This window comes from Sitodiplosis mosellana, unplaced genomic scaffold (genome assembly GCF_009176505.1).
Source record: "Sitodiplosis mosellana isolate CC-2019 unplaced genomic scaffold, AAFC_SMos_1.0 Smas_scaffold_6226, whole genome shotgun sequence".
In the NCBI taxonomy this organism is placed as follows: domain Eukaryota; kingdom Metazoa; phylum Arthropoda; class Insecta; order Diptera; family Cecidomyiidae; genus Sitodiplosis; species Sitodiplosis mosellana.
Window position 1 is genome coordinate 3,682,922 of NW_022601467.1, and position 26,965 is coordinate 3,709,886.

At 37.9% G+C, this 26,965-nt stretch overlaps 1 protein-coding gene across 8 annotated transcripts in view; it reads left to right on the forward strand.

Moving 5' to 3' along the window:
* LOC129578623 (RNA-binding protein Musashi homolog Rbp6) overlaps positions 1–26,965 on the forward strand; it is a 380,177-nt gene that overhangs the window by 276,869 nt on the left and 76,343 nt on the right. For all 8 annotated transcript variants that reach the window (XM_055467457.1, XM_055467458.1, XM_055467451.1 and 5 more), the window contains one exon: positions 26,403–26,451. In XM_055467457.1, coding sequence (XP_055323432.1) covers positions 26,403–26,451 — 49 coding nt within the window. The remainder of the gene's footprint in view (positions 1–26,402; positions 26,452–26,965) is intronic.

A 26,965-nucleotide genomic window follows, 5' to 3' on the forward strand; every position in this document is an offset into this window, starting at 1 on the left:
GAGAGAGAGAGAGAGAGAGAGAGAGAGAGAGAGAGAGAGAGAGAGAGAGAGAGAGTGAACTATCGACTTACCTCTGACAATGAATCCAAAATTCTGACATTAAATGCACAGCATTTGACGTAGCAGACTTAATGAATACCTCAATCATGTTGAACATGTTTTTCTTTGTTATGTGCTGAAAAAAAGTCTAACATTTAATTACACATCAATCGATTGAATAATAGCATTTGCTCAGTGGAGGAAAATTAAACGGGAATGACGATGTAGGGAAAAAATATGCGCAATTGAATCTACTAATTGATTGACGTTCATTTTTCTCCTCGCACTTCTTGCGCTCGGTAGTTTTCTGGTGGCATGGCAATTCATTTTTATAGCACTCTCCAGGTGTCTTTGCTCCTTGCACGTAATGAGCGCACACACACACACACACACTGAATGTGTCGTTTTAAATAAGTCAAAATGTACCCGTCGACAAATTACTAAGATTTCTTATAAATTCTGATTTTTCCTTTGACAGAATAACATGTTTGCCGTCGGTGCGCGCTTGATCATGAACGCAACACGAAAATGAAATGACGAGCAAAAAAAAAGCAAAGACGAACGAAAGAATGAAGCGAAAAAAATGGCAAGCGAGCGAGTGAATGAGCTGGCGCTCACGCGCTCGCTCTCAAATGAACACAAACATTTACTGAGCATTTCGGTGCTTAGGTTGGCTTTTGATTTCAGATTTCATTCAGGTGTTCATGATGTTGATGGAAAAGTTTTTGGGTGTGCGTCGAAGGGGAATAAAAGCCAGAACGATTACAACCATTCAAATGCAAGCGTACAAAATAAATTGTGTTTGCACAAATTATGTTTAATATGGCACAATCTCACTTTTGTATCCATTTTACTGTTGCGTTGAAAAATAAATAGCATTTCTTCGCACATTCCGACATGTTTTACTTCGCTCATTCTCTCTCTCTCCCTCCCTCTCTCTCTCTCTTCCCTTCTTCTCCTCGCGTGCAATTCCTCTTCAAACGTCTGAACGTCTTTTTATATTTATATACATACATGTGTATATTGGGAAAAAGATTTAACGATTATTCCGAGCGCACCGGCATAAAGAGAGAGAGGCAACAAAATAAAAACGAATTCATTACCTTTCGCACACACTCACACACAAGCACAATGCTCATAGCAAAGGGAAAATATGTAAACAGCAATTGTGACTAGAAAAGAGTCGACATTTTAAGCTTTGAGGCGATAATAGGTGATGACAGAAGTCTAATAAAAACCAACACGTGCCCTCGATCAAAAAATGGTTAAAGAAACAGAAGTAATAACAACAGCAGCACGAAATAAACCATTTAGCTGAATCCGAGAGAGCCAGTTGCAATCTCTCAAAGAGACCAGCACGATTGTCGTTTTTGTTGCCTCTGCACACAAAAAGAGCCATTCTTACTGAATTATCCATAAAAATTAATCTTTTGACGTCATCGATCCTTTTTGTCTGATTGAAATTTTGACTTTTGGTTTTCGGTGCATACACACACACATCAACAGCTTTTGGCTTTTTAAATACTTAAATCTGGTGTGGTGCTTGTGTCAACCTCTCTCGCACTCTCTCTCTGTTCACCATTGCATGAAAGTGGAGTGGACTGTTTTTTATTCATTTTATTACAAACGTTGTCGTGTTTGCACTGGTCGCCGCATTTTTCCAAAACAAAAAACACATAACGAAAAACACACACAAACACACTGAAACCACAATCCCCAGGATGTAATCATGCACGTATTCCAAACATATTTTTGGTTGGTCTGTTCACTTGCTTCGTTCAACGGTTATTGATACGACGATTACGAGTTCCACTTTACGTGCATTTATTCCTCTTTTTTCTGGTTTTTTTCTCTAACTGCCAGTGTTTTGCTTTTCATATGTCCATATTCCACTTGGATACACTTTTTTCTCGCCCACCGAGTAAGAGAGAGAGAGAGAGAGAGGAAGAGAAGGTCTGTGTGTGTGTGTGTGTGTGTGTGTGAGAGAGAGAGTGAGATGCAAGAAACAACCCCATAACTGAATTTTTGTTGATGATGTTATTTTTGTCGAAAGCGATAGCAAAGGTAATAATTTTATCGGACTGAACATTTTATTATGGATGTGCTATTAACTGTTTGTTGCCCCACGATAATAAAAAACAGAAATTTCAATGGAATTTATGATATATATGCGCCATACGTGATGTGCTCATAAGAAATATCCGTTTTCTTATTGTTCTCATTCATTCTCTCTCTCTCCCGTTCTCACACTCGGTTTTGCTCACTTTTTGCAACATTTTCATGTTGAAGCAATTCCGATAGCGACGGCAAAAGGCACCAAAAACTGGTTTCGGGGGTCGCTTTCTCATCGTTGTATAACCAAACCGTATATTTCCACATTTGTGTGTGTGTGTGTGTTCGGTGCGAATGTAAAGAATCACGAACGCGTGTGTAAACGCATTTTTCGCAATGCACAAATGAAAACCGACACCATTTCAATGGTTTCGATAAACAATGGCCATATCTGGTTCGCATGAAACTCAATTGCAAAAACCGACGCGAAAAAAAATCAAACAAGTGTGTGTATGTGCTTTTTTCTGTGTTGCCGTGCGAACGAAATCGAAGAGCAACTGGCAGTAGCATCGGAGCCGATGATCAATGTCCAAATTATTGTACGAGGATTCACTGAAAATTTCTAGATATTATGAGTCATTAATAATATTTACGACTATTGTCTTAGAATCGATGCGATGCTCACTACTGGGTGACGTTTTTGTGCTTGCGGAAAGGAAGCAACAATGCAAAAAAAAACGATTTTTTTGTGTTTATTCGTGTGACGAGAGCGAGCACACACACACACACACACACACATACATTTTTTCCGATGGCAACCGGAATATGAAAGGATTTCGTTGAAATAATGCCAAAACTGATGTTAGATTAGTTCGAAACATGCCATTGAACTGTAAATGATCAATGTTATACCATCGTCGGCCATTCGGTTTAGTTCAGCGTTTTGGTACTTGGTACTAATCCAACAATAGGCAATATTTCGTTGGGTCCTTTTTATGAAAACCAAAAAGCAAGAGCGAGAGAGAAAGGAGAAAGAGACCGAAAAAACGACACTGAGCAGAAGAAATGAGCCATAATAAGTAGAAGCTTTTTGATGATCATAAACAATGGACTACGACGTCGGTTGTAGGCATCGAAGGCAACAACTCACACAACATGTATTAGTTTTGCTTGCATTCGTACGGTGTTTCCTTATCCGCTCGAAACTGTTGAACGAGCCTGCAAATGACTCATATCTACACATTAGTTGCTCAGACACACGGACAAGAGAAAGGAGCGGGAAAAAAACGACAAACGAGCGCAAACAACAAAGAAGGTAAAACGCTTGGAAAAACTGACAAGGAAAAAACCAAATAAATTATAGTTAAGATAAACGCACACATGAAATATGGAAAGATATGGTGTGGTTTTTCGTTTAGGCGCTTTCATCATAGCTACTACCCGACTCTTGGCTTGTAGATGTATGTGGGCTGTGCGCGCCACTGTCGATTCGCGGTCATATAAATCGTTTTAATTTTTCTCTTTGGCCCGCTGTATTAAATGCGTATTATGTCTCATTAACAATAACAATAAAACACATAAATGCCAAGGCAGTAAAACGCTGCTCCAGCGATTATTGTTGTTTTTCGGCTAATTTTATGACGTTGAATTTTTTCCCTCTCTGTGTGTTTTGTTCACCATTATCTTGAAGTTTTGTGCGCCTCGGCATTTGTTAAGAATTTGTGTGCATTTTGCGTTGCCGACTCTCTTTCTCTCTCGCGCTCGGTTCAACCTTATCAAAGCCATTTACGCTCATATCTGGCTACGTGTTTTAGCACCATTTGCCATTTGCCATTTGACGTGTGCTCATGTATTGAAAGACTTGCAGTGTACACGGGCCGCTGTATTTTATCTGTGTCGGCGGAGCTTCATTCGCCTTCTCTCGTTCTCTTCCGCTCTGTTTTCGCTGTGCCTCTCGGATTTTATATTGCGAAAAACTAAATGAAATCGCATTCATGAGCGCGACCATAATCACCATTTGCTTATTAGAAATGAAAAATTACACGCATTTACTCGTTTTGCCGCAACATTCAATCCAACCAAACAATGGATTATCGCTTTTGAAACATCGTTGTTGTTTTTTCGCTTGCGTTCTGTGTCGAAAATTAAATTGAAAGAAAAATAAAACAGATGTACATCTATATCGTTGGCCTATTTTTCACGGATCGCTTTGTCTGTGGAAAAGTGGCAAAAAGGCGATAGAGTGAGACGGAGAGACCGAGAGGATGAGGCGAGGGTGCGAATCGAAATATAAAAACGGAAATTTTCTGCTATACTATATAATTTCATTGCGATAACAGGATCACCAACACACAATGAGCTCCTCCCGTATGTGCGAGAGTCAAAATGATATCTTGCATAGAACAATGTTCTGGCGGAAACATGTGAACAAGACAAAAGCATGCAAGAAGGAAAAAAAACAACAACTAAGGATTTCGATAACGCCTTTCGCCAAAAATTATATATCATGTCGATGATAACCTTGCCGCTCCACAGAGCACTCCATATCATATTCGTTTTTTTTTCTTTCTCTCTCCCTCTCTTTCTGCCGCTGGTTGGGTTTTTTTGCTCTCTTTGTTGCTGCTGCTGATGCCATTTATGCTAACGGTGGCGGTGGCTGTGATAGTGGTGTGTTTTATGCAATATTTATATCCGTTCAAACATTCTACCCCATTTGAACGGTTACTAACAGCAGTTATCTATCTTTGGACGCCAGTTGCATTGCAGCGGCATTTTCGAGTGAAAATCGCCCGAAATCGGTTTCATTGTCGTCGTGGTCGCACGTCGTCGATGTGAGCTAAAACACACTCTGAATGCCATTTTGCAAATAAAAATATCACTGAATGAGCGTATTTAAAACGCAACCGAAAAAATGGGGCCATTTTTTGTTCGATCGAAAAAGACTTTCTCTTTGCCGCACACAAATTAAGATACGACACAATTGTATTGGAATTTAACGCGTGCAGACACTGTCAGAATGATCGACATTTTCTCGATTCAAATTTATATTGCGTGTTGGCATCATATTGAACGAACCCAAACTCAATGCGGCCTGTATTAAAAGAAAGAAAGAAGAAGAAGAAAAACAAGCAAAATAAAACAGGAATGCCGAACAGAAGACGCAAGAAAATATGTATCAAACTTTGGTTTCGGTAAAAGTTTTTGCGAAATCATTTTCATCGCTCATTTATAACATTTTGCAAACGATGAGAATTCCACCGAGCGAACGAAATGCATACGATTTTCTTTTTATGACATTTACCGACAAAACGAACCGAAAACGGAAACCAGAACACATTTTTCATTTTGATCTATACGTATATATACGTAGATGTGTAATTTCTTTTCTCTCTCTCCCTCGTTGCTTTGGTATATACTTATTTTCTCGTTTTTCATTTTGTTCATATTTTTTTCTCTTCCCTTTTTTCACATTCACATTAGATTAAATGTGCGTGCGTAAAAAAATTCCATCCAATCGCGAAACACTAGATAAACAGTTCAACTCAAGCAGCTGTTGCAGTGATATGATGATATTTCTCTCACTCACTCTCTCTCTATTTCCCGTTGTCCAAACATTAATTTTCAAAAAATGAACCATTTAATCTATACTCTGTTGTGTGTGTGTGTGTGTGTGTGTGTGTGTGTATACGGATGTACGGTCGTGGATGGTTGTGGCGAAATTGTGGTTTTATTTTCGGTGTTTTTGCTTGAAAAAAGCTGAATCGCAAAAACCAATATTAAAAGATTTATTATTTTTTTCGAAATGTACAATAATGCGAGCGCGAGAGTGAGTGAAAGAATGAGTAGGATCTGAAAAAGATGACATCAAAGGCGAAAAGTTGAGATTTTTCCTTTTTATGAAAGCGTGTGCGGGGAGGGTAACTATTTGTGTACGTAGTTTCGATGCGAGATCACTTGAATGTTGGTTATGAGATTTATTTCTTCGTTTTTGTTTCGTATATATTTCGTGTATATCGATTCGAAAAGTCATCTCTCATCTCACACTCAAACCTTGTGTTTTCCAGATGAGCGTTTTTGATGCACACAAAAATGTTCTTATAATCAATTCTGTTGCTCTGAAAATTGTGTATAGCAAATTTCATCAAATATTAGGTTTGTTGATCCTGATCGAAGCATTTCATCCGAGATTTTGTGGCTCTTTAATGCATGATTTTTGTTATTATGCTTTGGAAATGAACAGCAGACAGTATGTGCTACTACTGCTGCTCCCATTTGTGTTGCTGCTGTAGTTGTTGTTGTTGCATTTTCTGTTTTTTTTTTTGGGGGGGGGGGGGGGGGGGAGAGGCGGAAGGTAAATAGCATGTTTCCTCATTTGTTCAACATTGTTGTTGTTGTTGTTGCTATGTGTGTGTGTATGCAGTTATATATATATGCCTGAACCGAGTCAGTGACATGGATAAAAGATTAAAAGATATAAATATTTACAAAGACAAATTTATCTTTCAAGAAATGGTTTTGTGAATGCAGAAAATTTAGATTTGTGTGCAGTGCACTGTGCACTCAAGCTACAACATAAACTCGACGCGTTTCAAAATGGCAATTTTCTATCCACAAAGTGCACAAGCAGCATGACAGCAAATGCAATAATCCCGATCGTTTCACAACCAAACAGATTGTTTAAATCAACGAAAAGTTTCCGTCGTTTAATTAAACGGGATTTTGAAAGAGTAAACATTTTATGGCACATTTCAAAAGTACACGCACACTCTTTGGTCGTCATTGTACCGCTTTTTTTTAAATTAAATATATATCGTTGCCACTTAAAGTGATTGTCCATATCAAAAATATCCTCATTAATTTCATTTCGTTTGCTCGTTAGTACGCTCGCTCACTTGTTATTCCAAACTGACCAGAAAAAGTGATTAGCTTCTTGAGAGATTGTTCTGTATTTGGTGTGTCTTTTGTGACGTATTGTTTGTGTTGATGTTAAGTTGAAACTGAGAAATAGCACAATTTAAATGGGGCGAACGAGTCGGTAGAATGGGAAGATTAAGTGTTCGTACATTGAATGTTGGTATATATGTGACCACTTTGCACTGTGGGCTATTTTCAGGTCGACCATTCAACGAAAATGCTAGTACATTTATGAAATGTTGGAAATTCCATATATGCAAACCCGGGTCGGTCAAACCCGTTTCGAAAACCATACGAATTGGTACTTTACTGCTTGCGAATACCGAATCACATCGAATTGATGTGCTCGATTCAATTTTAATAATAAAGCGATTATATTTTTCATAAAGCATGACATACACGGAGAGCGAGCCACAAAGAGGGACCGGACCACATTCAAAACCAATCGAAATGTAAGCAAGTTTTCGATGTGCAATATCGAGCACATATTCCACACTCAAAAGGGGATTATGTACTAGTTTTCGTTATTTATTCAACGTGCTTTTTCTTCCAGCTGTTGTCGAAGGAATGCAAACAATTCATACTTTATATCGTTCGACTTCTCTCTTTTGTACAATTTGACTGAGCAAAGCAAATTTTCATGAGCGATGTTGTTTATTCTTTGGTTTGATTTGAATTTCCACAGAATCAGGTTGGAATTTGTAGTGGTTGTTATACGTACACTTTCAGAAGAAATTCCATGTCTTCGAACGACCGACCGTCCGCCCACCATCTCTTATTTTCCAATAACATTGCAATTCATCGCTATGCAAGAGCCCGAAAAGAAGAAATTCAAATACTGCATTTCTTTTCCACTGTTCGGATTTCATGCTCTTCGAGTGTGAACATTCATATTTTCATTAAATCCTAACTTAAAAATTTTAATTACCTTGTACCCGCTCTTTTTCCTCTCTCTTCTCTGTTGCATCCCAGATGAAACGAACTCGCTTTTTCTTCACCCTTACTAAAATTGCTTCGATAAAGACAACACCGAGCGTATAAAAAAGGAGTCTGGCAAAGCATTACGTCATAAAGACATTTCACTGCTGCTGCATTTTCGTGTAAATATTTTCGTTTGTGTTACTTATGAATACGAAATCCGTTGCAAGCAAATCAACATGGTTCCGGTTGGTAGCCCTTTAGCGTAACTGAGATGCTGTGTGTACATATTTTCAAAGTAGGATAAAAAAAGGAAACGCACAAACACTACAAAATGAGAAATCGAGCAATGTTAGTGTTATATTGAGCATATTATGCAAAATCTCGCTTAATTCGACGAGCAGCGCTGAATATTTACTTGTCTTTCTCTCTCGCTCGCTCGCTCTCTCTCTATCTATGTGTCGACCCTGTTTCAAGCATGAAATCTTTGCAAAAATATTATTTTTGTTGTTGTAAACAACTTTAATTTTCACCAATTCTCCTGAAATAGCACATCTTTCTCGGCTGCTTCCACTTCAAATTGCAATTTTCAGCATTCAGCAATGGAAAGTCCTCCCGTTCTATCCTATTAACCAGGATTTTTGCCATTGAAGTTTTGTTATATTGAAAACAAATTTGATTAACATTACAGATTGCTGCGGAAACGGTCTATTCTGCGTGAATACACCGCTGCCTGATTTATATTCGAATATTTTCGTTCCATCTATTAACATAATAAAAATAACGTATTTAACGAAGAGATTGAGTGAAACAGCGGAAACATGAATATGAAAATGTAGCTTATAACAGGTTGATATTATACAATTTTGCAATGCGCAATGGAAACTCATCTCTTTCGTTCGTTTGTCGAAAATATTCTACCGTCGAAATATTTCGCAGCCATTGCAGAATTTTCAACAACGAAAATTCAACGTCAAATCTGCTGGGGGGGGCGAGCATGAGAACTGCATTTCAATCCCAATTTTCCAGCACTGATTATATGATGATGGCAGTATTGTGTCTTGGCTCTTGAGCACGACATTCAAAAGGCAGTAATAATGTGAATAAAATCAAATCGACAAAGCGAATCAAGCAATATGATTTAGTGTACGCACTAAAAATGCCATTGCTTCGCTGAAGCTGAAAGAGGAAAAAATGTAATCAAACATCGCAATTTTATGTTTTATCTCGTTTTATTTTTTGCTCCATTCGCTCGCTCGCTCACTCACTCGCTTGTGTCGTTTCAAAAAGCAACGGTTTGTCTGCTTGACAACCATAGACAAGTATAGATGATTTTTTTTTTGCATTTTTCCATCTGGTTGTGTGTCAATGCATTTGACTGAATTTTCAAGCTGATATTACATATGCTCAAGCATATCACCTACGGATGTACTTGTACATGGATGTTATGTTGCATTCGTATATCGATGCTGTCGATGTGCTCATGCATGTGACAGTGTGTTGTGAATAAACGCTCAAATTCCGAATGCTATCAGGATATATGTCTCTTATCATTGCATAAACACGTTCTTTATTCATTAAAAATACATTAAAATTGACCTCAAACTAGTACAAGGTTTTCTCTCCCTCTCACTTTTTCTCTTTCCTTCTCTTCGACACATGAAGTCAAACTGCTTGTTTTGTTCCTTCAGATTTTCCAGCACGCGTGAACATTTGTGATATTTCAACAAAATTCCCATTCAAAATGTTTTCATTTATTTGTCGGTGTTATGGTTGTTTTTCCCGACGATTTGGAATTTTTTTTACAGAGCATCAATAAATTTGCAATATTGACAAGACGTGAAAATATAAAATACTTACATCACAATACAATTCGCAATATAAAAGTTGCACTTGTGTGTTATTTCTGTCGTATTTGTTTGTTCACACTGCACGACCATATGGCGTTCGATGGAGTATATGGATCGTTGTTTGTTGGATTGAATGTTATGGCTGGTATCGCTTCTGTTGGTAGCAGCTTCTGCTGCTGCTGCTGCTGTGGTTTCTGTTGTTGTTTTCTGTTCGCTCAGCATTGTTGTTGCTGTCGTTCCCACCACCCGAATCGATGTGTTTTGTAAAGCTATCTGTAGATTTGTATATATATATATGTCATTTTATTACTTATCCATAATATTTTGCATTATTTTTTTTCGTTTCTTATATATATGGAATCGAAAGAGGGTTCAAAATTTGTATGCAAGAATAGTCAACGTCAAAAAATTTATTCCGACTTTACATTTGAATCTATCATATGCTTCGTCGTCTCGATATGCACGCTCTCTATCCTTCTCTCTTCCTTTTTTGTTACTGCCAAAAATCTTCTGTCGTCGAAATAAGTCAAATAACGAGAAAAAATATCATCGAAAAAGCATCTTCATGAGTCTGCTGTATATTAAATTTGATTTAGTTCAATTTCTCGGTGTATTACTATGGGTTTAATATAAAAACGATGTTTCACATGCAAATTTTCAATTTTGATTCATACATTTGTGCGAGCTGAACGAACACACACACACACACACACACGTTCTTTAGCTCAGCAACGCTTCGTGTGGCCGTGTATGTGTTTGTCATTTTCATTTCGTATGCTGAGTTCATAGATGTGTGCTGAATAACATGTCAGGGAATCGGGATTCTCGTTTGCATTTCTTCCATCCCTCTTGTACGTTGTACATGCCGTTTGTTGGGTGTATTTGGGTCGCTCTTTTTTCCTCTCATTTTCTCTCTTCCTCACTTGTCTCGATGGACCGAGACTTAATCATGATTATTAGTTCGTTGGAAAATTTTTGTGCGTTTATTTCCGTCGCATGCTGGATTCGCCTTATGCACAATGTAGATATCCCCATTGTTTTTGCATTTATTTTTTTAAATGTACTTTCTGTTTTGTGTGCGTTGTTTCCAAATTACTTTCCATTTCAAAAAATTTTCCACTTCGGTGCACATATTGTGTGTGTGTGTGTTTTATGCATGAAGTCGCAGTTGTTTCATGCGCCTCAACACAACAAACACGCACACGTACCAAGTCCATGGAATCGTCTGTGGCCAAAAACGCACTCACGCACACACACACACACACTTATTCATTCTGAATTTGCAAGAATACACTTTTCGACAATAATGAAATTTTCATATTTGCCTGGGCTCATGATCTCTTTTGTTTGTGGCACTCTTTTAGATACCAGTCTCTCAGAAAGTCTGCCGTCGGTGAATTTGTACATTCAAATTCAACCATAATTGATTGCCATTGCAACTGATGGAAACCGACGCACCCGCACAGAACAGATATACAACTGTTTTCCATCATATCATTCGACTGCTGCTGCTGCTGCTTCTTTTTTTTGTCTCCATATTCGTTGTTTTCTCCTTCTATATTATACCAAAACGCAAGTTGAATAAATTCTTTATTGAATTTTCAGCCAAAAGTTTTGGTTTGTGATTCAAAACAGATTATAATAATAGAAAAGAAGCGTTTTGCATGTAAAAATATACACACAGAGACACACATAGCAGAAGAAAAAAAGACCAAAAACCAAAATATATTTGGAAAATAGAATTTTCGACGCAACCAACACACGATATGCCGCTTTGGCGCGGCTGCCTCGTTAACATCACAATATAATTATAATTTCGTTTGCATAATCTCTGCATATCGAATGTGAAAATTTGGTTGGAAAAATGTTCATGATTCAATCAAAATTATATTACGATATTGGTATTCCGAGTTTCAGTTGTTTTTTTCTTCGCCTGTTTCTCTCTCTGTACCACTCTATTGCTCTCGCTCGCACACGACGAATTTAATTGTGCGGGCGCATTTCGGAATAATTGCAAACAATATCTTCGATGTGTAGTAATAATGTAAAAGTGTTGCAGGGCAAAAATCGCCAAACAGAGAGCAAAAACTTTGAGTATACTTTTCAAAGTTTTGTGACACATATTATATTTTAGCGAAAGAATGTTTTCATGCGGTCTACATGCCCTGTGTGCAAAACTTTCCGTCCAGGGAAGACTTCCACTGTTTTTTTTCCTTCCTGTTTTGGTTGTGTGTGCGCATGAGTTTTCTATTAATCACAGGTAATGCATATGCGACATTACTCGTTTGCCATGCAAAAAAAAAAGTTGCAACTTCAACATTGAACCGAGTGAGTGAGAGAGGAAAATGGAGCGAAAAAGTGTGAGTGAGTGCGAGAGAGGAAGAGACGGCGGAAAAATGAAACTCTGACTGAATCGCATCACATTACTGTATGGCATGTATGCGAAACTTAAATTAAATTAGGCTAAAGTTCATGGAGAGCAAATCCAAAACAACCACATCCCAATTAACACTTAATTTAAAGAAATTAAGAGCTGCCTAAATATTCATTTGGTACTTGTATGGTGCTGCGCATATTCGTGCCAACGTCGTCGTCGTCGTGCTAAACTTTGTTATATTTCCACCGGAAGATTTGTCAGCATTCAAATATTTTGATGTTAATTAAATGCTCGCAAATATTCGGTGAGGGGTGGTGTGGTTTGAATGCAAAATATTTGCAATAATATCAGTTACATAAACCATACACATCATGGAATGGAAAACACTGAAAATTGCTGAATACATTCCCAGAAATCGAATCACTCGAAACATTTGTGTGTTCAAGAGAACAGACGACCGACCATTGCCAGCATCATCATCATGATCAGACACATGTATGGTTGAACATACGGTTGAAGTTCTTGTTAGACGTCAATTCTATAGACATTTTAATTCGATTACACCTGAGATAGTACTTTGCAGTTGAATATGTATCTAAACCGTTGGATTTAAGATATTTGTATGCAAATTTGAAAACCAATCACTCTTGGGGTCGAGATGCGAAGCTCGAATGTAATCTTTTTCGGCATTGTTGTGGTAATCCACTGAATTAGAGAGAGACTGTGAGAGAGAGAGAAAGAGAGTGTGCGGCAACAATAATACGGCAACGTTGTATCCCATAGCAACTGTTTGCTCGTCAAATCCAACAAAATATACCAATTTCTCGAAAAGTTGAATGTTTCAAAAATGAAACTAATTGGGTCGAATTGAGCAATATTCGGGCATGTTAAATTTTCTATCTTTCATTTTGAGTTAATTGTGTGTACGTGTGTGTGTGTGTGTCGGCTTCTCCTATCTTCTTCCCATCAAAGAACGAAAGAAGAAAGATTGAAGCAACTCCAAGGTGCATGAAATTCAGTTACTGCAATCGAAATTGTCTGCACATTTGTTCATTTTGGAGTGCATAAAAAATGATTTGGCACTGACGTTACAAATGCAAACGCTTTTTGAATATCATTTGTGTTGTTCGTTCGCTTAATATATATGTATGTGCATCGAGCAATGGGGGTAAGTGGAAATGTTGTTCGGCTCAAATGTATAGCAACGCTTAATCAAGTAATTTTAAGCATTCTAAAACCCCAAACCCAAAGAACCGATCGACTATTTCACTTATTGCAAATGCCTGGTGACTGGTGCAATATATTGCTTGCATCGTTTCGATACGTAAATTGCATAGGACCAGTGGCGTTTGATTGAAAAACGGAAAAGGTGTTAACATTGAATAACACATTTCATTGTATGCCAATTTCCCATACCAAACCAAGAGTGGCAGGCGTGAATGCATAACCATACCAAATGTATATTTGAATGAGCGAGGGGCTCGCGGTCATGTGTGTAATTTGTACATCTTACATATACATACGTCGTATGTATGTGAAGACCATGTGTATGTACTATTTTCATTTTTATTAAAGGAAATCTGTGTCTATTGTTTGCCTGTGTTCAATAGCAAATCATGTCTGATTTGATCAATTCCTTCACGCATTTAGCATTTTCGAACGCGGTGCGCGCGCTCGCGCTCCCTTCGGTTTTTCACTTGAAACGCACTAAACAACAAGTGATAGGCGATGGTTTAAGTCACATTAATGGCAATCGTGGCTACACATACACAATAGATATATTCAGCTGCGGCGAAAATATTGCGAAAAATAGAACATAAATCAACAATGGCACACCAGATAATGTTCAATCGTAAAATGCTACACATTCTGCAAATTTTATTTGATTTTTGTGGTTTTTTTCTTCTGTTTTGTTTTGTTCAATGCTTTCATTCCATCTCCCTTTCGCTGCCATTCACATTGCTGCTGCGAAATAGTTTTCGAGCAATATGCGGAACGGATTTTATGGTGGACGCCACGCTTAGACTTCGATGAATAGAAAATATTTAAAAGCGTAAAATATCGATTGATTTCAATGATGGGAGAATTGCCCGGAGGGAAACAAAACACAAAACCATTTTAACCGTTGCTATATTCGAATAGCAAACTAATAATTGCAAAATCTTTAAATCAGCGATTTTATACAAATTTTTCGAAATGATTTTGACACGAATTTGGTGACAATGTTGCATAACACTCGAAAACTGTGGCATCGAAAGAGAATTTTTTTTTCAACATTTTTTTTCGGCTGTTATGGCTTTCTATTAACCAGTAAATGAAATCAAATCCCCGTAAAACTCGAGAGGATTTCATTCGGTGAGAGAGTGAAAAAAAGAACGGTTTTTATGATTTGGGTAATTTGGGCTTATAGTTACGTCATTTATGTGAGCTTACGCATCGATTTGAAATTCAGCAAAACAAAAATGTGATGTGCTTGGAGTATTTATCGTGGTATCGCGAAGGAATCACGGCATTATCATTTCAATGTGTGCGAGTGTTATGGCTGTTTTTTTTTATACGTCAGTGCATTTGAATGGAGAGGCGCGGAATAGCGACTCGATTCAATGAAATAAATTGCAAACAGTGTGGCTGTACGATAGAGCGAGAGCGAGAAATTCACGCTCACACACACATACATATATTCATACATACAGGCTGACGCGAGAACAAAGAATAAACCGCACACAAAACACACAAAAGCCAACCGAAGCGAAGAATAACAGCTGGAGTGACAGAGACGAAACGATTTAAATACTATCATTGTTTTGCAACACAAGGGCAAGCATAATACTCACACCGGCATCAGCAGCAGCAGTAGCAGCAGCAGCAATACATAGACGCAATAGGCATGGATACCAACAAGAAAAACTATACGCGAAAAATACTTTGCATAAGGCGGAAACATTTTCCCCAAAGATTAATATCAAAAGAATATGATGCATCACAAAACAAGCATCATTTGTAATTCAAAATGGATATTTTTTGCTGTTGATTTCTTTCATTCTCTGTTTTTCGCATTCTTTCGCTCTTTCTCTCTTTCTACGTTTTCACTTCGGATGCTGCGCTATCATTTTTGCCATGATGTACTTGTAAGCAATGAATTTGTTGCACCATTCATACATACACAGATTTGTTTGTATTTTTCGGCATATTCAACACCAGAAAAGAGAAAGAGAGAAAAAGAACCGTGCATACCACTCATTTCGCATGTTGCTACGATTTCGTTTCGCTAAATTACTGTTGCTACTATTGCCGTCGTAATATCGTTGTACGACTTCTTTTCCATCGTCTGTGTTATGTCTCCGGCTGACATCATAAATTTGGCATTTGGTAGAGAAAGAGGCAGCAGTAACAACAAAACTGCTGCTGCAACCACCACTACAACATTTATTGTTTGTTTGTGCCGTTTTATTTCGGAAAAATTTATCAAAATGTCGCGCCCCACAAACAAAGTTCGAAGAAAAAATAACCAAAACAAAGTATAAAAAAACGAAAATATTTCGCTACTTTCTCAACCAATATGAATGCTGAATGAAAAGGCGCGGTAGACTTTTGCTGTGTATTCATGAATCCATCGAATTATGTTGGTATTTAGAAGAACGAATGAAAGAAGAAGAAAAATTGAAATGTGTCAAGAATGTGTTTTTTTTTCTTAGCTTTGCTCGCTATTCATCCGTCGTGCAATTTCCAAGACGTTTCAAGGAATCGAGGGGAGATTCGAAATGCCATTTCCGCATAACAGTTGCTCATTTAGTCCTTTGGAAAAACTTAAGCGGATAACTGACGCTTATCGAGCTCTCTAAAATAGTTATGTCCGACTTGGCTGATGAACTTTTAATCAGTCAAATGTAAGCATCGACGGTGGTGGCTATTTCTTCTTCTTTTTTTTACTCGGCGCTACTTCTCCCTTCGCCGCATCGCTTGTGTGGAGACAAACCAATTTTCAGTTCTCATACACTCTCGCTTATTCTATCTCGGCAAATGCAATGTAAAACCCAATGAAAGTGATGGGGAATGAAGCGAAAAAACGGAACTTTTGACGAGTGAGAGAGAAAAACTGGCAATAAAAAAAGAATTGCTTCATCTGACGAAACCTCACATGGCATCATGAGAAGTGGATGAATGCCATAGAATGGATATCAACATAAAAATTTGCGAAACGGCTCGCCTGCAACTGTGGAGATAACTAATGTTCATTATATTCTGCACTAAATAAATACAATGGCAAATTTTCGTCAGCGGGCAAAAGGAAAAGCGAGTGAACGAATCAGAGAGAAGGAAATAGAGGGAGTGGAAAAAAAAATAGCGAGCAAAGGATAACGCAAGTTTACGAAAGTAACGATTCCCACACATTTACACCACACATACTCGATGCGGGTTTTGGGTAAGTGTCGTTCTAGCTTCTCTCGCTATAAAAGAAAAGTGAAAATCGTTGTGAATATATGCTAGTCTATTCACATCTCACAATTTTCGCCCGCACCATTCTCACTATCTCACTCACGCTTTCGCTCGCATGTATGAAAATACGCAATGAAATCATATTCATTGTTACGATTGCCACCAATTTTTCAGTTGAAACTGTTAAAAGTTCAACAGCATGTGTTCTTTGCATCCACACATGAAGCATTCGTATACATCTCAATCGGCGGGAATCTTTTCTTGTATTTTACGTTTTACCATTTTGCACACTCACTGCAGCGTGCAACAATAACAACAACGATGACAGCGATAAAAAATCCTTGCTCGGTATGTTCGAAAATCATCGTCGCTTTGCTCCGACATTCATCTTCAGTTTAAGCATTGTCAACGTCGTTGTTGAGTGAAATGTGCTGGCGAAAGGAAGAGAAAAACGAGCACGAGCGAAGACGTTAAAAAAGGGCTAAAATTGCAAATAGGTTCCATATCAAATACGCATTCGGTTTAAGGGCATTTGTGTGGATTGCGCTCGTTGCCGCTTTTTCGTCATCTAGCTCATTCTCTTATGCTCCGGAAAAATTCGCACAATTTCAAACCATTTCTCGCATCTATCTGCCATATATAACATCAGCATATAGCACACATTTCTCTTCGTTTTTTTTTCTGCTCCACTATCGCCTTGTCTGAATCAGTTGCACACACATTTTTATTTATTTTTATTCGATTCGAAGCAACTTCCTTTATTTTCATTTCGTTTCGTTCATTGTGCCACTGCCACACTATTACTGTTGCTGTTGCCTAACACCAATTCCATTTCTCTCTCCCCGAATTTGTTTCCCATGTGTCTATGTGTGAGTGTGTTCATTCTTTTTGATTTCGAGAGAAAGCAAAGAATTTCGGTTTTCTTCCGTTCAATATCGCCCATGCATTTCATATGTGTACATTTTGGAATTCGCAATGTGACTACACGCTTTCAATGGTTGTTTTATTGATGCTGCTGCTGCAACGTTTTCGTCTTCGTTCCTCTCTCACTCTCTCATTTTTTTTTTATTCACTGTTCTTTTTCCCAATTTTTTTTCCTCTCTTCTTTCATGCTTTCGATATTGTTTTTTTCTGCTGTTTTTTTTTTCATTTTCAATTTTAACAATGGAACAGTTTTCCAATCAGTTTGTAAAAATAAATGCGCACAAATGGCTTAAGCATACAATGGGGGATTCGCAACGTCGTTGTTTTCTGTTTCTTCGCTTTGTCGAATTGGTTTCTCATTCCAGACTCTTAATCTATGCTCAATGGAGATATTTGGAAAATGACTTTTGGCGTGTGCACTAATATGGCCAGAGCCGAAGCGAGCGTGATGTAAGATGGTTTGTGTGTGTATGCGTATTTTTGCGCTAGGCGTGCGTATTTTTCTAAAAGAAAACCTATTGCCTTGCCATTTCTATCTCATACCTTTCATTCACACAAATACAACACATGCTCGATGCATTGCTGCTTTTCACTTGGCTGAAAACGCCGTCAAGTCAATCCGAAAACAGAATCGAAATCGAAATCAAAGTTTTATTCATTTGTGATTTGCTCTTTCCTGCATCGTTTCGGTTGCGGTGTACTTTTTTTGCTGCTGCTACTGCTGCTGCTGCTGCTGTGTTACTTTTAGTATTCGCTTCGTTTTATTTTCGCTCTCGTTCCCGCACACCGCTCTCGCACTTGATGTCGCCTCGTTTGGTTGGTCACTCGGTTGCGATTGTTCGAAACAAACGCAACTGAATGAATGTGTTTTGTGGCAGTTGCACTTTTACATATATGTAGCCTCACTCTATCTGTGTGCCGGATCCCAGCCAAAGCAATATTGTGAAATGCGCGACCAAATTCCGAAGCTTTTAAACCATATTCCAAATCGAAATATGAAGGGTCTCCAACATTGTATTGATGGGATGCGATACACATACACAGTCGAATGTGCCAACGCTTGCCAACCATCGATTCTACATTGTCTAATCGGTCATTCCCGATAGCTTCAATTTCCTGTTTCGTTTATTACATCGTTCCGTTCTGTTGTTCATTTTCAATTCACTTCAATCCAATTTTAATTTTTACAAAAGAATTCGTGCTCTTGCACCGCCTCAATGCACACACACACTCGACGTTATCAAGTATTCTTGCCATTTGATTTGTATGGTGCTCGCTCCTGCCGTTCATGTTCAGCATTTGGCTTCGACTTCGGCGGTGGAAACAGTTGTGGCAACGTCCATTCAATGGTTTTGCACACAGACATACATTCTCTTTGCGACAATTAAAGCGAAATTCAATTGTAAATTTGTTCGTTCCCTTTCGTCCTTGTTTTTTTTTACTTTGTGTTCGTTTTGCTTCTTCAATTTACTGTAGTTTATCATTATTTCACATTCATATTGTCAGAAAAGAAGCGGAAAAAAAGAACGACCGAAATGACCACGCTGCACTTACTTCACAGAATGACGGTCGATATTCGCTTAACTAGCGAAAATTGGCCGGTTCGTTCATCGCATATGAACGTAGTATGTGTGTGTGTGTGTGTCTATGAGCGGGGCAGAAGGAGCGGGAGGTTGTCTTTTATTGATCATTTACATTTTCGAGTGTTATTTGCGTTTTTGTTGTTACCGCCGATTCCAATTTGTTCTGGCAATTTAAAGTAGCCTAGAAACGACTTTTTTAATTCATAGGAATTCATGGAATGTGTTACATCTTCTCTATTGTAATATTTATAAATCATCCGTTGAGGCCGACAATTCAAGAGTACCAGCCGAACATACAACCACCATGTGCCGAGGAACAAAGTTTAACTTTTTTTCACTCGACGATAGTTAAGTGCCTGAAATTGTAACACCACAAACTTTATGGTGAAAATTCGCAAGAAAAGGAGGTCGCGCCCATACACAATGTTGCCAATTGAAATGACCATGAAATGCTGTTTATCTAATGACTTTTACTACCATTTTAATGTGCTCTGAATTCTCGTTTAACCAAAAATGGCAAACTACTTAACTAATGCCGTCAAGTTTCCATACAAGTCCCAAAATCTAATTAGCAAAATCGTATTCAGTAATAGTTAATGAATACGTGGTCGTTACAAATGCTCGTATTGTGTATGCAATACCATGCACAAACGCCCAACAAACTCATCCTTTCCATCTCTCCGTATGCTCCTCCGTTTTCCACTTTCCAGCGATTCAAGCAATTTTCTTGTGCTATGCTCTGCTTCACTGCCGTACATATTCATCGGATTCAATGGGCTCAGCTCCTCCATCCATCTATATTTATTTACTTAAAATCTCGACCGACAGTCAGCCGGTCCAGTCAAACCCTTCGATTTTAAACAAACCAAAATTCAGCTTTTTCTTCAACACACAATTCAATCGTTTATGCAACAATCTGGCTTTTTCTCGCTCAATCAAATTGCGTCCGCTTTACAACGAACCCATAATTTCGAACACACACACACACACATGCACGCTATGTTCCGGTGATTTTCGGGTAGTGCGTGCGACATATGTTTTGATATTCATTTATTTTTAATCGTTTGGTCGGTGTCGACGATGTGCACCAACAAAAATAGCATTAAAACTTTTAATTGATGCATAGGAAAGTTAGACCCAAACACCAAATTAAACAACACCAAAGCTCATTTAACCAAAAACTCTCCGAAGTTTGTATGTGCGATGCTTTGCTGTTTTCACAATGATATTCAAAATATAAATATAAATACGTACTCATACGTTATCATTCACACAGGTGTTTAGGACCAACTTTTATCATTTTAATCGATTGCCCCAGCCATATGTCTGTGATTTCAGTTCAGTTGAATCGAATTCCAAAACTCAAATTGATTGATTCTAATTTACAATAAACTAAATTGCATATTTAAATTTAATTGCATCAGAAACACCAATATTTATGGTTTATTTCATACGCAAACATACCGAGCCAATATTTCGGTTTCTATTTGAATTCATCTTTTTTTTCATTCTTCTTCTGATTGGCCAAAGCTAGACGGAAATAATGGATTTGATCTTTCGCCGAATTGATACCATCGACATTTGAATAACAGAACATAACATCGTATCTTATTTCGCTGTGTTTATTTACGTGCGTGTGGATTTCACTTTAGTGAACATGGTTTGGGGGGAAATATTGAAAGATTTGAAAAGTTTTTGAAAGCAAAATTGGTTATTTTCACATGGGAATCCAAGAACAAACTCACTTCACACACGAACCTCGTCGAAACATACACACAAACAGAGAGATAGAGAGAGAGAGAAATGGTTCACCGATAAAAGCTGGTATCGAAGGGGAAAAAAGGTGAAATTGAATCCGTGCACTCAATATTGGCGTAAGCGCTTGAACGACGATGCATTATCGGCTGCACATGACACAAAGTATGTGTTCGATTTTGCGGTTTCTCGTGGTCATAAATTGCTCACAACGGATTTCGAACGATATTCGAGCGCAACTTCGATTACAATGTCATACAAGACGATTTTTTTATGTGCAAAACGATTTGGTGGGAAAAAAGTGTTTTTTATTACAAATTGAAAGCGAAACATGATATGCACTTGAGGAAAAGACCACAAAAAAAGCTCGACAAGAGTACGAGCTGGTGGTGGAGAAAAAAATCGAAAATTACGGAATCATACGCAACGCAAAGATATTGATACATTTGGCAAGTTTTTGGCACACAGACAGTAGGAGGAGAGAGAAAAAAGGTTGAAAACCATCGATATGCAGCAAAAAGGGATACTCCCGTGAGAGTAATCGTTCCACGCATCAAACATTTACAAGAAAGACGCACGCAGAGAGCATCAAGCCATACCTCAAAATGCCAAACATGAAAACAATTGAATTTGATAACAATTTCAAGCAAATGTTTGTATGGAAACCAAACTGAACTGAAGAGCGAAAACAGGAGAAAGCGAACGAGAGAGATCAGAGGGTGACGAGGATAGGAAATGAGCTACAATCCATTTGATATGGATGATATATGGGTATCGCTTTGTATACTTTGAAGATGGTGATGGCGATTGACTACTCTCGTACTAGAGATCTATCTCTCTCTCTCTCGCTCTCTCTCTTTTTTTTTCACTTGCCATCGTACACAGTGGGAGAGAGCGAGAATGAGAGCGACACACATGGACCAAACCTTTGCACGTTCGATGCTTGTTCAGTGCATAGCTCGTTGATGGTGAATCTAAAACCAAGCACTTTTTACACATACACAATTTCGTTTGCTTGTTTGCTGCGAATCTATATGGAAGTAGCCGCCAGAGGCGAAACGACCTTTTGAATAGCACTCTTGAGTCTTATACTCGGTGTGTGTGTGTTTTTTTTTTCAGTCTATCTCCACTCTCTTGTCCACTTCTATCGCCAAGAACAATCACATCTATACACATACACAGTTCGACAACTGTAGCTCATAATCGCAAACATAACATTTGATTTCGATATACGAATGTACACTCACAGCTCTTTGACTCTATCGATATATGCAGCGTACATATCTGCGTTGCACAGAGAAGTTCTCTTCGTCACGCTATGGAAACGCGACTAACTATTCAGACAAGTAGAAATATTGTTAAGATTTCATGTTTTGAAAACATGGGTCAAGAGTAATTCGGTTCATCTTTTGTTTGATTTCATTCATTCGATGCGATTTGTCATGCTGGCGATTTCGTACGATGTCCAAATCAAACTGATCTCTCCTCTTCTTCGCCGCTTCTTTTTGCTTGTGTATCTACCAAGGAAGAAATGTGATAGACAAATGTTATAATATGAGCTAAGAGCAGAGTATGGGAAAAGTATCAATTCAATTTGACGATAAAAAGAATAGATAAAAAAAATATCCGTGAAAAGTTTTGATTTGCGATTTTAACACTTGAAAAAGCATGTAAAAAAAACTTTCTTTTAATTCTTTATCGCTTCATTTATTGAAATGGCGAAAATTTTGGGCTCAATTTTACAAAAACAAGCTAAATCGACTCGAAATCGCTGAAATATTGGACAAAAGTCTGTCGTTTAAGTATAATCCAATTTTGGGGGCATTTTTTTCATGGTGAAAAAGAATCACAGTCGAACATTTTTTCAAAATGGATCGTTGGACAGCACATAAATCTCTCTACCTTGAGTGAAATTTCCCAGAAAACCAATAGTGGCCGGAATCAGCAGGTTTAAGCGCTCTAAGAATTTGGTAGCTCATTCCACTCGTTCCCTCGTTCGTTCTTTTCTTTTTCGTGTGCTTTTTCCCTCCCACTCTCCAGTTTCCCATTTTATATTTATGGTTTGTTCGAAATGATTTGATATGATTCCCATTCACGTTACACGTGTAACGCGTCACGATACATACAGTAATATATATTGTCCTTGTGCGATACGAGTGAAAAACGACAACTCCGAAATAAAGTTGATGTCGACTTTTTGGTTTTTCCATTAAACTAAAAACATTGCATCACATTCAGCAACGAAATTACACTTCTGTTATACAATGATTGTATTCTATTCGGATTCGATATTGAATCCATTGTGTTTGATATGTGTCAAGCTTTTGAGTTATTTGCTTGATATGCCCTTTGCTCTTGCCGTTGCTGTTGCTGTGTATGTGTGCGAGGTTTATGTTTGCGATAGATTGAGCGTTAGTGAGATTGAGCAGAGAATGTTATTTCTCACGATGCACACAGCTGTGTCTAATGCCATCCTCATTCCGTAATTTCGGTATTAACGATGGCTTTTATGATTTTTTGGTAGAGCAATAAAATCACTTGGATTTCATGAAAATGTCCCGTTATCCAATTGCTCTGGTTGTTGTGCTATATGACAATAAATATTATAGTATACCGTATTGTATCGCTTGCTTGATGATTAGATTTTTTTTTTTTTTATAAAAAGTAGCCACAAAGTGTTCTGTGAACCGCACGAAAACCAGATTTTAAGATTAGACCTTCAACAACCCGGTATGACAATGGCTGGACTGCCTTGTGAATCGTACATCTGAAGCCTATTAATTTTGCATAAAACCTTGAAGACGTCACTTTTATGGTGGTGCATCTGTTTATTCACTCTCATTCTCTATCTCGCTCGCACACAATCTCTCTCGCTCTATGTGTACGGCTTTGGTATGAGCCAATGAACGTTTTATTTGATGGATACTTCATCTCGGTTTCACTCTCACATTCTCATTCAATCTTCCTCCTTATCTCTCTCTCTCCCATTCTGTTTGCGTAGATGTCATCACGTATTTATTTAAATTTAAGAATAATGGCTCTTAAAAGCTTTTTATGTTAATTTTTGGTGCATTGCTATTTTGTTTTGAGCATATATTTTCGGTGGAACAGGTTGGTTTTCAAATTTGTCACATATGCATTGTTATGCGCACAAATTCATCGTTGACATTTTACTTGAGTTTACTATCGCTGTAAATTTATTCGACTATGTTTCCGCATATATTTCAATTTCAATCTAAAATTTGTAGAACAAAAACGACGAATGAATTTTTGTTACTGCTGCTGCCGTTGTTGTTGTTGTTGTTGTAGTTGTTGGCATTCGTTTGGGATCAAGCAAGATCGAGTCCAACCGAGAAAAAGTATCGCATATGTTTCATGGTGTGTATGGCATCGAGAATGGAATTGCACTGTCGAAAGAGAGAGAGAGAGAGAGAGAGAGAGAGAGAGAGAGAGAGAGAGAAGGAGAAAAAATGTAATGACACATTTAATATTTTCCGAGCTGCAAGAAGATATTTCGGTCGTTTTTATTTAATTGCATATTGCGCAACATGGTCGTCATTTGTGCACATTTCAATCCGCAACAAACACAGAGAGAGAGAGAGAGAGAGAGAGAGAAAGAGAGTGCTGGAGCGCGCATAAATAAAAGAGAGAAAAACAGTCAAGGTTTTATAAAGTCGAGGGGGGAAAGTTTTCAATGAGGTACCGCGACGTTGTAGCGCCGTTCGGATTGCTTGTTATTCACTTAATCAAGAGAAATTATTTTTGTCTCATGAAAATGGAAATGAAAAAGTAAATAGCACACACACATAGCGGCTGATCCAACAGCAATAACTAACAACAACAATGACGACGACGACGACGACGACACAAAACCGACGAGTGCAGAAGAGAAGAAAAAACGCAGCCAAATTACATAAATGTTTCAAGTTTCCTAGTTGGATTACTGCGAGTCCATTCATCTGCAGTTGTCGTTGATTTTGTCATCACGTCGTTCACAAGCATCGCTTCAATTTTCGGGATTGTTTTCGACAATACACGTTTCTTTTCGGCCCGTATGCTTTTGTGTCACCAGTGCGCGTCTATTTTTTCTTCCTCGGTTGTCTTCTCGTGCATTCGCCTACCATTTCTCCCTCTCTCTTTTTCTCCACCTCTCCGCCTCTCTCATGCTGTCTATATTTCATTCACTCATTCGCCACTGGCGGAAATTGAATATAAACAATTCATGGTGTACATTGCACGTTGGTTATAATAGCAATATAAAAAGAAAAGGTTGCACACTAAAACTTCCTACTTTTGTTTGTTTCACGAGACCATGATATGCCATTGGAATGGAATGGAATGGAATGCGAGGTGGAGAAAAAAAAGCGAACGAACAAAACAAACAAGAACCGAGAGGGGAAAAAAATCCACTGCGATGTCCGCTATGTCACAGCTCCATTCGTATTCATAATGCAAACATTATAAATAAGAGTTATGGTAATCACAATCCAGCAAACGCGAACATGAACAACAACGACGAAGCTGAAACAGAAAAAAAAATTTACAATATTGTGAAACACGAAAGAAGATGATACTCATCGGATTAGTGGTAATATTGTGAAAATGAAAAGCACAATGATGGCCATTCGCGATGCATCATCAACATTCTACCGAAAAAAAAACAACAACATAAATTTCACTCAACATTTTTCGATTCCATTTTTATGATTACATAAGTCAAGGCTTTCTCGCAGCACTCACTTGCGCGCACGACATGCAATTCCTGGAAATATGTTTCGCCCACGCTTCTATTTCACAAATTTATATGATTGTTTTGTTTTTTTTTCATCACCTTTAACACTTTTATTAACCAGAGACGCAGATGCAATGTGTTTTTTCCCTACCTCGCACTCTCTTTGTATGTGAATATATGTTATATGTGTTGCCCTGGCTCAATTGTCCATTCTCTAAAATAATAACGAGTACCACTTTCACATCATGTCAAAGTCATTGCTTTCTAAAAGAAAAGTAAGCACGTTTTCCAAGGCGAAAAATACACACATTTCTTAACCCGGTACTGATTTTCCGACACGTCTGCTCTATAATTAAAAAAAAAGTAGCGAAAACAAAGCGCGAAATACTGAAGTAGAAGAAGAATAAAGAACAGCATGAGGGGAAGGAGAAACGAGAAGGGTTTCTTTCACTCGTTTTTAGCTATAAAAAAATGCCATCACACTTCACTTATTTTATGTAAATTAAAGGCACGCTGAAATATTTTCTCGTTTAAATTTTCAAATTGAAATAGCAAACTGCTATCACTCTTTTTCGTTCTCTCTCTCTCTCTCTCTCTCTCTCTCTCTCTATCTCTCTCTCTCCCTCTCTCTCTCTCTTTCTTACTCGCTCGCCCGTTTCTATTATTCTGCTTGAATAGTGCGTGTTATATTCCTTTTAAGCAGTGATAATTAAAAGAGTTTTTCTTTTTTCCACGAACGAAACAAGCGAAGAGAAAAATTTATGCTCATCGTTTGCAATATTCTTTGTTAATTTCCGGCTTTTTTTCTATCTTTATTTTAGATCGAGGATGCGATGCTGATGTTTGATAAACAAACAAACCGTCATAGAGGTAAGTTCCCGTTTTATATTCATCATTTACACATTAGATTAATCATAAGAATTAAAGATGAATCTCTTGGAACCGAAGGAATTTCCAATCTGGATAATAATAATCGATCGAAAACGATTTAATTTGAATGTGTCACATCAAAAGTTCATTTCTCTCACTGTCACAACTAATTGTCTAATGACACTTGCATAGATACACGCACAAACAAATCGAATTTCCTATTGAGAACAATGAATGGCGCTTAGATATACAATTGCTTCAAGCGCCTACGCAATACTAGTTCGCACTTGAGGGCAAATCGTTTCCACGTAGCATGTGAATCAAACTCATTTCCAGATTTCTCACATATACTATGTATAGTATTTTTGCCGCCCATGAAAAGTGCCGATTTGATTTATGGTGTGTTTTTAGCAGATTCCGCATTCAACTCGCATTCCAAACTGGTGGGAGGAAATTAAATGCGATTGTAATATTTTGAATTCAAATAAATAAAGTTCAGTACCGTACACAGTGG